Here is a 14,149-nt window from a genome sequence, read left to right on the forward strand (position 1 = left end):
TGAACAATGTTGTTTTTCAGATGTTTCTCTCAGACCCAAATTTGTTTTTCTTTTGTCACGAGCTCCTCGAATGTTCAAACATCATCAAATTTGGCACGGACATCACACACTCAAGCATCTTTCACCACAAAAAAAAAGGAATTCCTTGAATGTTTTTAGTATTTTAAATGACTTTACTACTCACTCCCGGGCTCATCTGAGCCAAGGAGCCAAAACGCTGCTTCCTCGGGTGTTGTTGTTTTGTTGTATCCCAGGCTCCATTTTCATATTGAAAATGGGTCCATGTGGCCCCTTTTGTCGATATTTTCTTTTTTGCGTGAATGCAGATTTTTTTTTGTTTTATAAAATTGCTCAAGCTTAACTAAGTTTGACTTGAGACAAAATAAACATGGCTTGCACTTAAGAACAACGGCGCATTTGCTTTGTAAGTTCATGGATAGAGAGCATGTTCCAATAAACTTATGGAATGTTTCCGTTCGTGTGTACCCAGCAGGAATTGAACCCGCAAATTTACCAATTATGAGCTGGGCGCTTTAACCATTCAGCCATGGATGCTTAATGGGGATCATCGGACATCGTAAATAACCAATATTCATATAAAAAGACATATCATCGTCAAACCAATCCGATGTTGAAACTATTTTTCTTTCCTTATTTAGTGTACATAGATAGAGAAACCCAGCACATACTAGATCACAAAATATGCTTTGCCATCTAAATCATGTAATAATAGCTCTAAAAAAAATCATGTAATAATAGGTCCATGGCCGACATGGCAGACCATGTGCTCGCATTCGCATTCCCCTCGGGGTGGGGCCCGCCTGTCAGTGCGTCGGGTACCATCTCCATCTCCCTCTTCCTCCCCTGTCCCCCCTCCGCTATAATACCTTCACCTAAAAATAATATGACGAGCTCGACGGAAGCAGCTCCCGGTCGCCGTCGTGGGGTCCTCCTGCTCCGCCTGCTCCCCCCCTGCTCCTCCCCCGGCCTCTCCGTCCAGCGCCGCCGCCGCCGCAGCATCCGTGTGGGTGGGAGGCCGAGATTTCCTCCTCCGAGCGCGCCGCATCCAGCCCCGTAAGTCCGAATCTCCGTGCGTTTCTCTCTGTTCTTGCTCTGCAATCCCCTTCTCCGGAACCAATGCCCGCCATTCCCCCGTTTCTTGGGCCCTCGGGTCCAGGAATCCGAGGCCAAGCTGCGTTCTTGCCCTCCCCTACTGACTGTGGACTGATCCCCCGGCAATGGCGGCCGTCGCCGCCGGGCCTACTCCCGCCGGTCCTCGCGGTGTTCGACCGGTTGCCGCCGTGCCGTGCCGTACCGTACCGTACCGTGTCGGTCGAGCTGGCCCTGGGGTTTCACTCCGTTTACGGTCAGCTGCTCAACTGACGAAATGCTGAAATTTGTGTCAGTTGGTTTGGCCCAAATCTGTGCACGCAGATGCTTCCATTTTTGCAGGCAAATGTTGCCCTTTTTGCAGGAAGCAACCTTGAGCATCACTGGTAGTATCCTGGCCGGTATAATCTGCTGGCGTTCCTTTGTTCGCTTGCTGTCCGTCTGATTGACAAGAGAAAAGGGGTGAAGCAAGGAATAGAATAGATGCCTTGCTGCCTAATCTAAAGTTCGGCACCTGCAGGCTTTTGTTCTCCCTCTCGCCGTACCAATAGTGTGTGCGGAATCTGCTGGGTCACATGTTTTGGCTGGCAATCGAGGGCGGCCACATCGCTTCTTGCTTTTCTTGGATGAGTAGGTGTGAACAAAAATGCCGGCCCAGCCTAGGATCTGTATCTTCTTCCTGGATGACATAAATGGCACAAACCAAATGTTGTGTTGCTTACTAGAAATGGGTGTTTTTCACATTCTTGTTAACGAGTGAGTTTGGTTGAATCATCTGTTGTTGTTCTTTTAACTTGCTTTTCTTTGCGACATTCAGTTCGTTGGTTTTTTAATTTCTTCCTTCAGATTGGCACTGGCCTCTTTGTTACTGTTTTTCTTTCAACATTTGGATTGACCCCCTACTGGCTGTGGATTGATCTCCCGCTAATGGCGGCCCTGGTTGTTGTGATGGTGTTACCACTGGGTCGGTGTTCGGCTGATTGCTTCTTACGGTATCCGCTGGCCTGGTCTCTTTTGAGTTCGTCAGTCCGTTTATCGTCAGTTGCTAAATGAATGAAATGCTGGAATCTGTGCTTAGCTCGTTTGGTACTTTGCTCAGCTGGCATCTTAGGCAGTGTTTCCTTTTTGCAGGAAGCACCCTTAAGCATAGTATCCTGGTATAATATGTTTGTTTGTTTGTTTGTTTGTTTGCTGTCTGATGATTGACACAAGGGGTTAAGGATTAGAATAAATACCTTATACGTTACATAATCCAAAGTTTGTTCCCTGCATAGCAATAGTGTGTGCAAACTGAAATCTGTTGAGAGCAGTTTGTCCACACCATACGTTCGGCTTTAATTCAAGGACCACGATGATTTGTGGTTTTGTTGGATGAGTATATGTGAACAAAAATGCTGGATGCTTAACGGCCCAACCTACGATCTCTATCTTCTTCCTAGGAGCAGTATAAGCGGATAACATCAATGGCGCAAACCTAAATGTTGTGTTGCTTACTACAAATGGATTATTTTCATTCTTAACGTGTTTGGTCGAAACATCTGTTGTTGCTCAGTTTAGTTGGTTTTTTTTTTTGCAATATTCAGTCCTGCTCTGTGATTTTTTCTTACAGGGGGATCCCAACTCATTAATAATCTGCTAAGATGCGAATAAGCATCCAGTAGCCTTTGCACTGTTTGAGGGACAATGGGGACAGCTTTTCCCATGTTGTTGGTTCTCTCTCTGCTCCTGTACCCTAATGGCATCTCCAAGAGCTTAGCTGCAAGGCCTCCAGTTGTGAATATTGGGTCTATTCTTCAATTGAACTCCACCACTGGAGGTGTTGCGGCGATTGCCATCAATGCAGCCTTGGAGGATATCAACTCTGATCCAACAGTTCTAAATGGAACAACATTAAAGGTTGAAACCAAGGATACAAATTGCTTTGATGGTTTCCTTGGCATGGTTCAAGGTAGACTAGCTTTAACGTCACTCATTCATTTTGTATTGTTAAAATAGTTGCTTCTGTTCTGGAGTTGTGACAATGATACCATATTCCTTGTATCAGCTTTACAGTTCATGGAGACTGATGTTATTGCAATCGTTGGCCCCCAGTGCTCCACAATTGCTCATATCATTTCATATGTAGCAAATGAGCTCCGGGTCCCCTTGATGTCCTTTGCGTCTGATGCTACTCTTTCATCGATACAGTTCCCGTTCTTTGTCAGGACTGCTCCCAGTGATCTCTATCAAATGGCGGCTGTGGCAGCAGTTGTGGACTACAACCACTGGAAGATAGTGACTGCCATATACATTGATGATGATTTTGGTCGAAATGGCATTGCTGCTTTGGATGATGCACTCACTGCAAAGCGCTGCAAAATTTCCTACAAGATTGGATTTCCTGCAAATGCTAAAAAGAGTGAGCTTATTAATTTGTTGGTTAGTGTCAGTTATATGGAGTCTCGTGTTATCATCCTCCATACTGGTGCTGAACCTGGACTCAAGCTTTTCTCTATGGCAAACCGACTAAACATGATGGGCAATGGCTATGTATGGATTGCAACTGACTGGCTTTCTGCATATCTTGATGCTAATTCATCAGTTCCTGCTGAGACTATATCTGGTATGCAAGGTGTTCTTACTTTACGGCCACATATCCCCAGCTCAGAAATGAAGGGTAATTTGATCTCCAAGTGGAGCAGGCAAAGTCAGAAGTACAACCATAGTGATCTTCGTGTAAATACTTATGGTTTTTATGTTTATGATAGTGTATGGGCAGTAGCTCGGGCTCTTGATGCCTTCTTTGATGATGGTGGTAGCATTTCCTTCTCAAATGACTCGCGGTTGCGTGATGCAGCTGGGGGAACTCTTCACCTTGAAGCCATGAGTATTTTTGACAAGGGAAAGAAATTATTGGACAAGATTAGAAAGGTAAACTTCACTGGGCCATCTGGGAAAGTGCAATTCGATGCTTCAGGTGACCTCATTCATCCTGCATATGAGATCATAAATGTCATCGGAAATGGCATGCGGACCATTGGTTTTTGGTCAAACTATTCTGGCTTGTTATCAACTGTCCCTCCAGAGGCTCTATATTCAAAGTCCCCAAATACTTCTCTAGCCAATCAGCAACTCTATGATGTTATTTGGCCTGGGCAGACTGCACAGAGGCCTCGAGGATGGGTTTTTCCTTCTAATGCCAAGGAGTTAAAAATTGGTATTCCCAACAGATTCAGTTTCAGGGAGTTTGTCACGAAAGACAATGTTACCGGGTCAATGAAGGGTTATTGCATTGATGTCTTTACTCAGGCATTGGCTTTGCTTCCTTATCCTGTTACCTACAAGTTTGTACCTTTTGGGAGTGGTACTGAAAATCCTCATTATGACAAACTCATACAGATGGTTGAATCAAATGTAAGTATGTATGTTTTTTTTCCTTTTTCTACACATTCCATCAGACCATACTGACCAGGGTTATCTTATTCTGCAGGAGCTTGATGGAGCTGTAGGGGATATCGCAGTTACAATGAAGCGCACAGTAATTGCTGATTTCACCCAGCCTTTCATTGAAACAGGATTGGTTATCTTGGCTCCGGTTAAAAGGCATATAACAACATCCTGGGCATTCTTGCAGCCATTTACTTTGGAGATGTGGTGTGTTACAGGGTTATTCTTTCTTGTTGTGGGTGTGGTTGTTTGGGTTCTTGAACATCGAATCAATGATGAGTTCCGCGGCTCGCCACGACAACAAATGATAACTATTTTCTGGTAAGGAGCTTAGCTGCATGTTTTGTATCCTTGCTAGAACAACTGCCAGTTAATGCACCCAAATGAAGCATCTAGTGATTATCAATTAACTATTATATATATGATGCATTGGTTTTATTGTCTTCTTTTTTCACATACTCTTGTGAAATGCTCTTATGACAGAGTCATTCCTTGCTCTCAAAACTGTGATTATAATCTTAATCTTCTATTATCTGCAGGTTCAGCTTTTCAACTTTGTTCTTTGCACACAGTGAGTAAATGAACCTCTCTTGTGTTTTTTTGGCTATATATATAAAGTAATTTTGTTCTGACACATGGCTCGTGATTTTCGTCCAGGAGAAAATACCATGAGCACCTTAGGGCGCGGTGTGTTACTCATATGGCTATTTGTTGTTTTGATCATTCAATCCAGCTATACCGCGAGTCTTACTTCCATCCTGACCGTGCAACAACTTGATACTTCTATAAAAGGAATCGATGACCTGAAAAATAGCGATGCTCCTGTTGGTTTCCAAGTTGGTTCTTTTGCACAAGACTACATGGTTAATGAACTGAACATCTCACGGTCAAGACTAAGAGCTCTCGGTTCCCCAAAAGAATATGCTAAAGCCCTTGAGCTTGGCCCTAAGAAAGGAGGTGTTATGGCCATCGTTGACGAGCGCCCCTATGTTGAATTGTTTTTGTCAACTTACTGCAAGATTGCGGTAGCTGGCTCAGATTTCACCAGCAGAGGATGGGGCTTTGTAAGTACATTTAAACCAAGTTACTTAATATAGCTTAAAAAACCTATAACGATACAACACTTTGGTGTTAAAATCCTGCAATAACAGTTTTAACTTCCAATAGTTGTGTGTGCTGTCTAGTACAACCTCTGTACACTAATATAAGACATTTTTGCAGTTCAATTTGAACTGTAAAAACGTCTTACATTAGTTTACAGCGGGAGTATTATGTAACCTTTCTTGCACTTATTTGCGGGTGAAATCTAAAATCTACACCCACTTTATTTCACGAGCCAAGACATAGCACCTTACAAAGTTCATTCTGCCAGGCATTTCCACGGGACTCCCCTCTGCAAGTGGACCTGTCCACCGCGATCCTGTCACTGTCAGAGAACGGGGAGCTGCAGCGGATCCACGACAAGTGGCTCAAGACAGGCGAGTGCGCAGCCGACGAAAGCGAGATGATCAACTCGAACCAGCTCCGCCTCGAGAGCTTCTGGGGCCTGTTCATAATCTGTGCCGTGGCGTGCGTCATCTCGCTGCTCATCTACTTCGGCATCATGCTGCGCAAGTACATGAGACACGAGCCGAAGAAGAGCCTCCGGAGGTTCATCTCGTTCATCGACGACAAGGAGCCGCCGAAGAACCGGAAGAAGCGGTCCATGAGCCTGCCCGCGAGCTCAATGGCCACCGCTCCGATGGCGGCCCTCGACGTAGAGAGGCCGGCCAGACCGGTCAGGAACGGCAGCGTTATTGATATAGAAGGCTAGTTCTTGTGTACAAATCTAAGACATTATATATATATATACACACGTTTTCGACCCGAGGTACGCTAATCTTCGGGTCAGCTTACCCGATGTAATGGAGGGGGAAATAGATTCAGACTTTCAGAGGCTGTGTAGGGGAAATTATTCTGTAGGTTCCTGGCAACTGGGAACTTGTATATAAGCTGTTGTCCTTGATGGTGTTGTGGTGAAATGAAGGAATGTGTTTGTCTGAGTGCTTTTTTCTCTTCAGAGTTTCTGCAGTTGCCTGCCTTGGCACTGAATGGATGTGAGAAGGCAGGTCTATCATTTAATTTTATTCTTGTGAAATTGCACAGATTTGAACTTCTACATCCCAGATTTTTATTTGATGTTCTTGGTTGGAAGTGCAATTAGTTACAAGGATACATTCTGTAAAAAGAAAAAGAAAAAAAAAGACACCACCTTCACTGCTTGTAAACTGAAGCTGCAGGTTCACAAGGCAATGATCCAGAACTATGACATGTAGCTTGCCTTGAGCACTGATTTTTTTTCTTATCGCAAATAGCACTCTGTATTACCCACGTTCCTAAATATTTGTCTTTCTACAGATTACAACAAATGACTACATACAGAGCAAAATGAGTGAATCTACACTCTAAAATATGTCTATTTACATAAACATGTGGTAGTCCATTTGAAATCTCTAAAAAGACAAATATTTAGGAACGGAGGGAGTACTATTTTGTAAATATTACCAGACAAATTTAACCAAAAAATGTAAAAACACTATTAATAAAATAGAGTACTAAATAGGAAGCCATAGGAGGAGAAATAAATTATGGGGAAACACTAAAAAAATATAATGTAATAAATGATGAAGTATAAAATGGGGAAAATGGAATATTCTGGTTTTTCTGCACCCTACCGTTTATGGATATGCTGATGTGGTGGCGGCAGGCAGCCGAGCGCGCGCCATTCCGACCCACCATCATCCCTTCCCCATGCCTCCTCCTCCGCCGTCCATGGCGCCCTCCGCCCTGCCTTCCAGAACCTTCCACCGCCGCCACCCTCTTCCCTCCCCAGCACCCCCTCCTCCTCCTCCCTCGACCGTCCCATGCTGCGTCTCCCGGCGGAGGGCGGCCGCGCAGCTCCTCCTCTCGGCCGGCCTCCTCACCGCCGTCTCCTCCTCCTCCCCGCCGGCGCTCGCCGCCAGGAGGGGCCGCCGGACCATAGCGCCGGAGGACTACGCGTCCACACGTACGTCGCCGAGCCTCCTCGCCCCGCGCCCTTGGTTCCTGCTCAGATTTCCGCCCAAAAGCTTGGCCCTTTCCGACTGATTAGCCTCATACAGTATTTCTTTTCCTTTTTTGCTGTCAATTGATCCATGTGATATTAAGGATTGCAAATTATGTTTACAATCAAAGTTACAGTCTCCCCGTTCCATGAATCATCACTACTTATTACATTGGTTAAATTAAACTCCGCTTCATCGCGATGTTCGAGTAATCTGATGCCAGAACTATTGGTGGCAGCTGATGGCCTGAAGTATTACGATCTCATTGAAGGGAAGGGCCCAACTGCCGAGAAGGGATCAACTGTCCAGGTAATCAGTTCAACCCTGCTCTTAATTCTTGTACTCAAACTGCTCTCCAGTCTCCAACTGAAACTGATTGGCACTGCTGTTTTTCTGAAGGTTCATTTCGACTGCATATACCGTAGCATCACCGTGGTGTCGAGCCGCGAGGCCAAGCTCCTGGCGGGGAACCGGAGCATCGCACAGGTTATGTGGCAAAATACTCCTGACACCGTATATGGTAGTGCTGCTGGTTTAGCGCGGTAGGAACTAAGATTTTTGTCTGCCTTCCTCTAGTAGCCCTATGTGTTCACCGTCGGATCGCTGCCTGGAAAAGAGCGGAAGCGCGATTTCGCAGACACCGCCAACGGGCTGTTCTCCGCGCAGGCTTCGCCGAAGCCTCCACGGGCCATGTACATGATAACCGAGGGGATGAAAGTTGGGGGGAAGGTATGGACAAGGAGAACTAGCACATGTGAAGCCAGATAATCCGGTGTTTTCGTCTTCGGTATGATACTGACCTGATCTACTGTTCTGTTTGTGTGTTGGTTATGCAGAGGAGGGTGATTGTCCCTCCAGACCTGGGTTATGGGAAAAAGGGGCAGGGCGAGATACCGGTAAAACCTCAGTTTCTTCTAGTTTGATGATTGAGCATCTGAGTGCATTCAGCTATTGATGAGTTATTTAATTCCATCCTGCTTTGCAGGCTGATGCTAGTTTTGAACTGGATATAGAGCTTTTGGAAGTGATCCCTCCTACAGATAGTTGACCATTTTTGCTTACACATGGAAAATACTGATGAGGTACCTGTGAAGCTTCACAAATTTTAGAGGGATGTATTTGCTTTATACTTTTTTTGTTCTTATCAACGAGAGCTGTAACTGAGAATATGTTAATATTATATTTTGTCTGGACATATATCGAAACGTTGGGACGCAAAGCTTTTGCGTTTTGTCGATTTTGTTTGTTTGCCCTGAAAGGACTTGTTTCTAACAAGTACTCCCTCCGTCCCATAATGTAAAACGTTTTTTGACACTACAATAGAGTCAAAAAACGTCTTACATTATGGGACAGAGGGAGTAAAATCTAAGATTAGAAGCAAAATTTAAGTAGGTAGAAATGTTCACTTCAATGTATTTATGTTGAAGCAAACTGTATCACAGATATTCACCACAATGTCATGGTGCATGTATGACTCATAGCAGATTCTATATAGTAAAATCGATCTGCCATTGTAAAGTCAGCATGTTCTGATGCTCATTTAAAGGTCCTCAGGGCCGTTGATGTCCTGAAATAAAAGAGAAAAAATATATTTTGTTATAGCAAAAGATGGATGGTGCTAGCAGCTTAATTTTTGATTGGGGCATATGAATGGACATCTCAATAAGGTTTTAGTTTGTTACCCAGAAACTAAATGATGAAATTTAGTCATTTATGTAAAACTTCTGATTATTAATGATGTCAGTAATTCTTTCGTTTAATTTGAAACTTATTCCAATGCTGATAAACAAGTAAACAGACAAGAACTAAGATCTCTGTTGCTTTTAAACTGCTGAATTCATGAAACACCAATGAGAACATGCATCTTGGGAAAGATACCTTGTTCTCAATCACTTTTCCATCTGGGATTTCCAGCTTAACACCAGGTTTTGCTGTGATGGTCACCTTGCCCTACAAAAGTTATAAAAAAAACATACATCTTTACTCCAAGTTTTAAAAACTTTGACATGTATATCTTCATAAATAGCAATAAGTCAGAACAGCAATCATATGAGAAGCGAAGCTACATTATCCAGGTAATGCATGCATTGAAAATAGCAGGTCATAAATAGTCTGAACATGTTGTCTAAGAACTGCAACGACAGTAAAGATTGTAATAATTCAACAACTTTGTCTGAATACCTTCAGCACGATGCCAGAACCAAACCAAACATCACCGGAAACCTTCAAGCTGTCGAGCTCAACAATGCTAGGAATCGACTTGAAGCGGCCAAGGAAGCACCCAACCTGCCAGTGCATGTATAAACAAGATCGGCTTATTTATATTTGGAGTTTAAAAGTTAATGGTAAAACTCTTTCGTTCTGGCGAGGAGTTAGTGTTGGAGCCTGACCTTCTTGAACTCAGGGCCAAGTTCAATTGAGGGATTTGATGGATTTGTTCTAGCTGCATTACGTGTAACAAAGCCATCGACCAAGGTATACAGATCAGACTGCAGGGTAAAAGTAATTTGAGTTAGAATTAGGAGTGTTAACTTAAAGAATTTGTTCAGCATATAGCACAAACCTGCACTAGCTGCAAATCTGATGTTGCCTTCACCGGTAGGAACCGGGACCTCGGAACATTCATGCCGATTGCGTGGTCAAAGAACTGATTCAAAAAAATATACGATTTGTCATATTTATATCTAGCATAAGGCTATGATTATGGGTATATAGGTTAGTAGTAGTTTGTTAGTACCCTGATTGCGGCACCAGCTGCAGTTTCCAACTGAAGGACTTTCACGCCCTCAACTTCCTGAAATGATTTTATTGTCCATCAAAATTCATGTTAAATTATTCACAAATCATAGGTAAAACTAACAAAGCTCATGAAGCAATCCTTGTGTAAAAGTAGTTCTCTAAAATGCATTATTACCTTCGGGTTTGGAATGATCTCCATCTTGAGGGCATCAGCCTCGACAAGGCGCTTGATAGCCTTCAAGCTCACCCATCTATCAATCCAGGTAGCTGTGTTATATAACAATCAAATGATCTTTTAAAAACTGAAATGAGAACTATGAATTCACTTACAGGTTGTTAGTGTTGAAGATCTTGAATTTCTCGATTGATTTGAATTCATCCACCTACATTTCAGATAAATGTGGAAGTAATCTCAGAAATTATCTACAGTAACTGCTGTATGTTTCTGATCATTTATTATATCATTGCAATTACTAGCTTATTACTTACATGTGCATCAGGAACTTGTGCAATCTCCAGAAGCTGGAAAAATAAAATGGAAACTTGTTGTCGTTATATTTAGGGAAAGCTAGGAGAAATGAGAAATGCCTACTCCTAAAAGAGCATGTTTCCAGACGCGATTCTCCACTATCATTCATAAAATTGGTTTGCAAGCTTATGCTGCGACAAGGAACGAAATATAAGCTAACCTGAACCCTTCCTTCATATGAGATCAGTGTGCCACCTTTCACATCGGCCAAGGTTTTCGGGGTAACCTGAAGGAAGGCTGTTAAACTTCTTCGCCAACAAACCAAATTTAATAGATCTTCAATGTATATTTATGAAATTACATACCTCCATGCAGTATTCATTCTGCTTGTGGACCAAGTGGTTCAGTATCTCTATTCAATAGTTAAGTAAATAATCAGGGCATCTTTTTTCTGAGACCTATTTTTTTGTCAAAGTAAATATTGAATATACATAAGGATACTCATGTCGACTATAGCGCCCAAGTTGTCTGAATTTGCGATGAAAACGTATTCTTTTCCCTGCAATTGTCAAAATAACAATGATGTTACATGTGTGGAAACTTGTGATGAAAACTTTTCCTGAGATGATTGCAAACCTGCGAGAGTAGTAAATCGAGCTTGCCGCTGTTCATCAGGGATGGGAAGATGTCACCATGGCCAGGAGGGTACCTTCATATTTGTGTAACAAAGAAGAGGTAGTTAAGATTAATCTGTGACTGTTGTTAGACAAGAATTTGCTGATCAGGCTATGAATGAATGTCTTACCAGCCATCCTTGTCAGTCTTCCCCTTGGAAGGCCACGGCAAGAACTCGTCGGCCACGACACGAGGATACTGGCTCTGCATATCAGAACAGAATTGGTAAATGTCATGAGCATACATACCTGACTGAAGCACCAAAACAGAATCTGTCTTGACATACCTGGTTGAACGTATGGATTTGGATGTTTGAATTGGCGTATTTCTCGACAATCTGCGGCGCAAATCTACTAATCAGCACGATGAGGGAAAAATGTTTTTCAAACAGGCTTCTAACCGCGAATGTCAGGAGAGATTCGGGTGATGGCGATTGATCTACCTTCGAGGTGTCATCATGGGTGTTGAAGGAGTTCATCAGGAGCAGCGGCACGTTGCTGCCATACTTCTTGTTCAGGGACTGTAAAAAGAAACAGTGTCAGTGAATGCAGCCTTACAAAAACAGGTAGAGCAACAGCATTTGCTTTGGATCTCAAAAAAAAGGACAATGGATGATCATGCATGCATGATGCTCGACCCCGGCCCCTACCTCGATCTGGACCACGATCAGGTCGAGGAAGGTGAACCCGTTTCGCACCTCGATGACCGACCTGTAATGTTCATCGAGAGATCAATGTGCTAATTTTCAGCACCATATGTGTGGATAAGATGAATGTAGCAGCTTACTTTGGGCCTGTGCACCCCATGGTGGTTCCCAGGCCGCCGTTGAGCTTGAGCACGGCGAGCTTGTCGAGCAGCGCCTTGGTCGCTGCCAGGTCTGCAATTTTTTTTTCAGGAGACAGGTCAGCACAAAATTCAGTTTGGTGCCGAAGACGACGAAGGAGAAGGAGAAGGAGAAGATGGCCGTCTCATCGGCGCGCACCTTCCGGCGGGGCCGCTAGGGTGTCGTACGGCACCACCACCTCGTCGGTCGGCGTGTGGATCTTGCCCCACTCGATTTGCTCCTCATTGCCGCTTCTCGCCGCCAAAGAAAACCAACCATGGTCAGAACTCAAAACGGGAGCAGAACCATCGGTGATGCAACACGAAGAAAGAGAGATAGATTACCTGAGGTAGCGGGAGACGAGGCTGATGAACCCGGACTTCTCCTTGTCGCTGCACGCAACGAGGCACAGAGAAAGAAATTAAGCAAGCGGTCCATCGGACAAGACATGCATACAGGTAAAGACATGCGGCAATGGCGCCGGCTGGCGTCCGATTGACAGGGAGCGAGCGACCGACCTGATCTGGCCGAGGCCGGCGACGGCCTCGCGCAGCTTGGCGAGCTTCTCGTCCGCCATTGTCGTTGCGAGAGAGAGAGAGAGAGAGCTTGGCGCGTGTGCGGGGAGAGATGCGCGTGAGAAGAGGAGGATCGAGGACGGTCGGGGGTAGGAGAAGGAGATGGCGCTGGCTATTTATACAAGGGAAACGGGGACGCCAAAGGAGGGGACGCGCGCGAAGTTAACGGGCGGACCGTTAACAAGCTTTGCCATTCAACAAAAATCTTGACAGCTAAAAATTAATAGTGCCAAAAACTAAATTGAAAAAATAGTAGGTCCCACTAGCTATCATCTACTCTTTATTTGAAATAGGCCGGCCCTATATTAAGTATCACAATACCTCACAAAAACACCCTTACAAAAAATAGAAATACATTTAAAATTATAGAGTGCCTCGGTACCTTTTCTCTTGCATCCACCGACGGCGTGTCGTGAGCATAGCTCGATGCCGCCTCTGGGCCTCCGCCTTAACGGAGCAAACTTTTTGAAACACGGGAGTTTGTAGAATTAGCGGCCGAGAAGCCGTCGACGCCAACAACAACAATCTACCAAGAAAATCGTCGCCCCGGAGAAAGAAAAAATCGATAAGAGCTTGTAGGAACTCCAAATACCACGAAAGCGGGCCGAATCCATTGAAAACCTAAACGGACCGGGTCCTAGAAGTCTCGCCGGAGACACAGCTCCACCCACCATCCGCTGGCGAAACACACACCAACATAAAGTAAATAGCGTGAGGAGAACATTATTCCTAAATTGGGGAAATGCCGCCTATTCGTCGCCCTACAACAAATACAATGACTCCCTAAAGAAAATTTGACAAAAAGATCACCATGCCGTTTACGACAGGTCTGAGTTTGATGTCGATCGGTCGTCGATTCATCACCCCACCAGCACCGATGCCCTCTTCTTCGACGATCCAGCCAGACCGGGCCACCGATGAAGATCTCCACGTTGGATCCTTCCGGCTTCACCAACGCCGCCGTCGCGCATTGCCTGACGAAGACCGCCCCTAGAGCACATATCTCTTTCGCCGTCCCACAATAACCCTCCAACACTTCGATAGCAGGCCTTGATCTAGACCTCCCCTATGTAGTTGGCGCCGCATAGGGCTTTGCCCGACGGTGGGAGGGGAAAATGTCGGGTGGTGGCTAGGATTTCTATGTTGCATGTCTTAGAAAATGATTCGCTAAAATTGCCCATCGTTTATCTATGAGATTTAACTAAGTCTCATCTAAATAACATCAACATAAAAAATGTTTTTTTCTTTT

At 44.4% G+C, this 14,149-nt stretch overlaps 3 protein-coding genes across 3 annotated transcripts; 2 read left to right on the forward strand and 1 right to left on the reverse strand.

Moving 5' to 3' along the window:
- Positions 1-888: 888 nt before the first annotated feature.
- Positions 889-6,578, forward strand: LOC123131797 (glutamate receptor 3.1). The gene is made up of 7 exons (XM_044551478.1): positions 889-1,074; positions 2,720-3,058; positions 3,155-4,503; positions 4,580-4,857; positions 5,076-5,107; positions 5,194-5,600; positions 5,909-6,578. The coding sequence occupies exons 2-7, from the start codon at positions 2,794-2,796 to the stop codon at positions 6,347-6,349; spliced, it is 2,772 nt and encodes a 923-aa protein (XP_044407413.1). The 5' UTR covers positions 889-1,074; positions 2,720-2,793; the 3' UTR covers positions 6,350-6,578.
- A 692-nt stretch (positions 6,579-7,270) lies between these two features.
- On the forward strand, positions 7,271-8,859 carry LOC123131799 (peptidyl-prolyl cis-trans isomerase FKBP18, chloroplastic). The gene is made up of 6 exons (XM_044551480.1): positions 7,271-7,582; positions 7,858-7,928; positions 8,019-8,105; positions 8,199-8,348; positions 8,456-8,515; positions 8,605-8,859. Exons 1-6 carry the CDS (start codon positions 7,327-7,329, stop codon positions 8,665-8,667), a joined length of 687 nt encoding a protein of 228 aa, XP_044407415.1. The 5' UTR covers positions 7,271-7,326; the 3' UTR covers positions 8,668-8,859.
- A 57-nt stretch (positions 8,860-8,916) lies between these two features.
- On the reverse strand, positions 8,917-12,970 carry LOC123131798 (UTP--glucose-1-phosphate uridylyltransferase). Its single transcript, XM_044551479.1, has 21 exons — positions 12,844-12,970; positions 12,670-12,717; positions 12,485-12,576; positions 12,289-12,379; positions 12,152-12,212; positions 11,945-12,022; positions 11,789-11,839; positions 11,633-11,706; positions 11,464-11,536; positions 11,329-11,386; positions 11,193-11,239; positions 11,048-11,113; positions 10,848-10,880; positions 10,689-10,741; positions 10,534-10,609; positions 10,357-10,413; positions 10,183-10,266; positions 10,010-10,108; positions 9,801-9,905; positions 9,498-9,569; positions 8,917-9,186 (listed from the first exon to the last, which is right to left on the reverse strand). The coding sequence occupies exons 1-21, from the start codon at positions 12,900-12,902 to the stop codon at positions 9,160-9,162; spliced, it is 1,404 nt and encodes a 467-aa protein (XP_044407414.1). The 5' UTR covers positions 12,903-12,970; the 3' UTR covers positions 8,917-9,159.
- Between the last annotated feature and the right edge of the window lie 1,179 nt (positions 12,971-14,149).

Source organism: Triticum aestivum, chromosome 6A, assembly GCF_018294505.1.
Source record: "Triticum aestivum cultivar Chinese Spring chromosome 6A, IWGSC CS RefSeq v2.1, whole genome shotgun sequence".
Classification (NCBI taxonomy): Eukaryota; Viridiplantae; Streptophyta; class Magnoliopsida; order Poales; family Poaceae; genus Triticum; species Triticum aestivum.

Coding starts and splice junctions, on each gene's coding strand:
- LOC123131797 (XM_044551478.1), top strand. CDS start 2,794: ATGGGGACAGCTTTTCCCATGTTGTTGGTTCTCTCTCTGCTCCTGTAC. Junction 4,858..5,075: donor CAAATGATAACTATTTTCTG/GTAAGGAGCTTA, acceptor TATTATCTGCAG/GTTCAGCTTTTCAACTTTGT. Junction 5,601..5,908: donor CCAGCAGAGGATGGGGCTTT/GTAAGTACATTT, acceptor TCATTCTGCCAG/GCATTTCCACGGGACTCCCC.
- LOC123131799 (XM_044551480.1), top strand. CDS start 7,327: ATGCCTCCTCCTCCGCCGTCCATGGCGCCCTCCGCCCTGCCTTCCAGA. Junction 8,349..8,455: donor GGATGAAAGTTGGGGGGAAG/GTATGGACAAGG, acceptor TTGGTTATGCAG/AGGAGGGTGATTGTCCCTCC. Junction 8,516..8,604: donor AGGGGCAGGGCGAGATACCG/GTAAAACCTCAG, acceptor CCTGCTTTGCAG/GCTGATGCTAGTTTTGAACT.
- LOC123131798 (XM_044551479.1), bottom strand. CDS start 12,902: ATGGCGGACGAGAAGCTCGCCAAGCTGCGCGAGGCCGTCGCCGGCCTC. Junction 11,114..11,192: donor AGAATGAATACTGCATGGAG/GTATGTAATTTC, acceptor GCCTTCCTTCAG/GTTACCCCGAAAACCTTGGC. Junction 10,267..10,356: donor CAGCTGGTGCCGCAATCAGG/GTACTAACAAAC, acceptor TTTTTGAATCAG/TTCTTTGACCACGCAATCGG.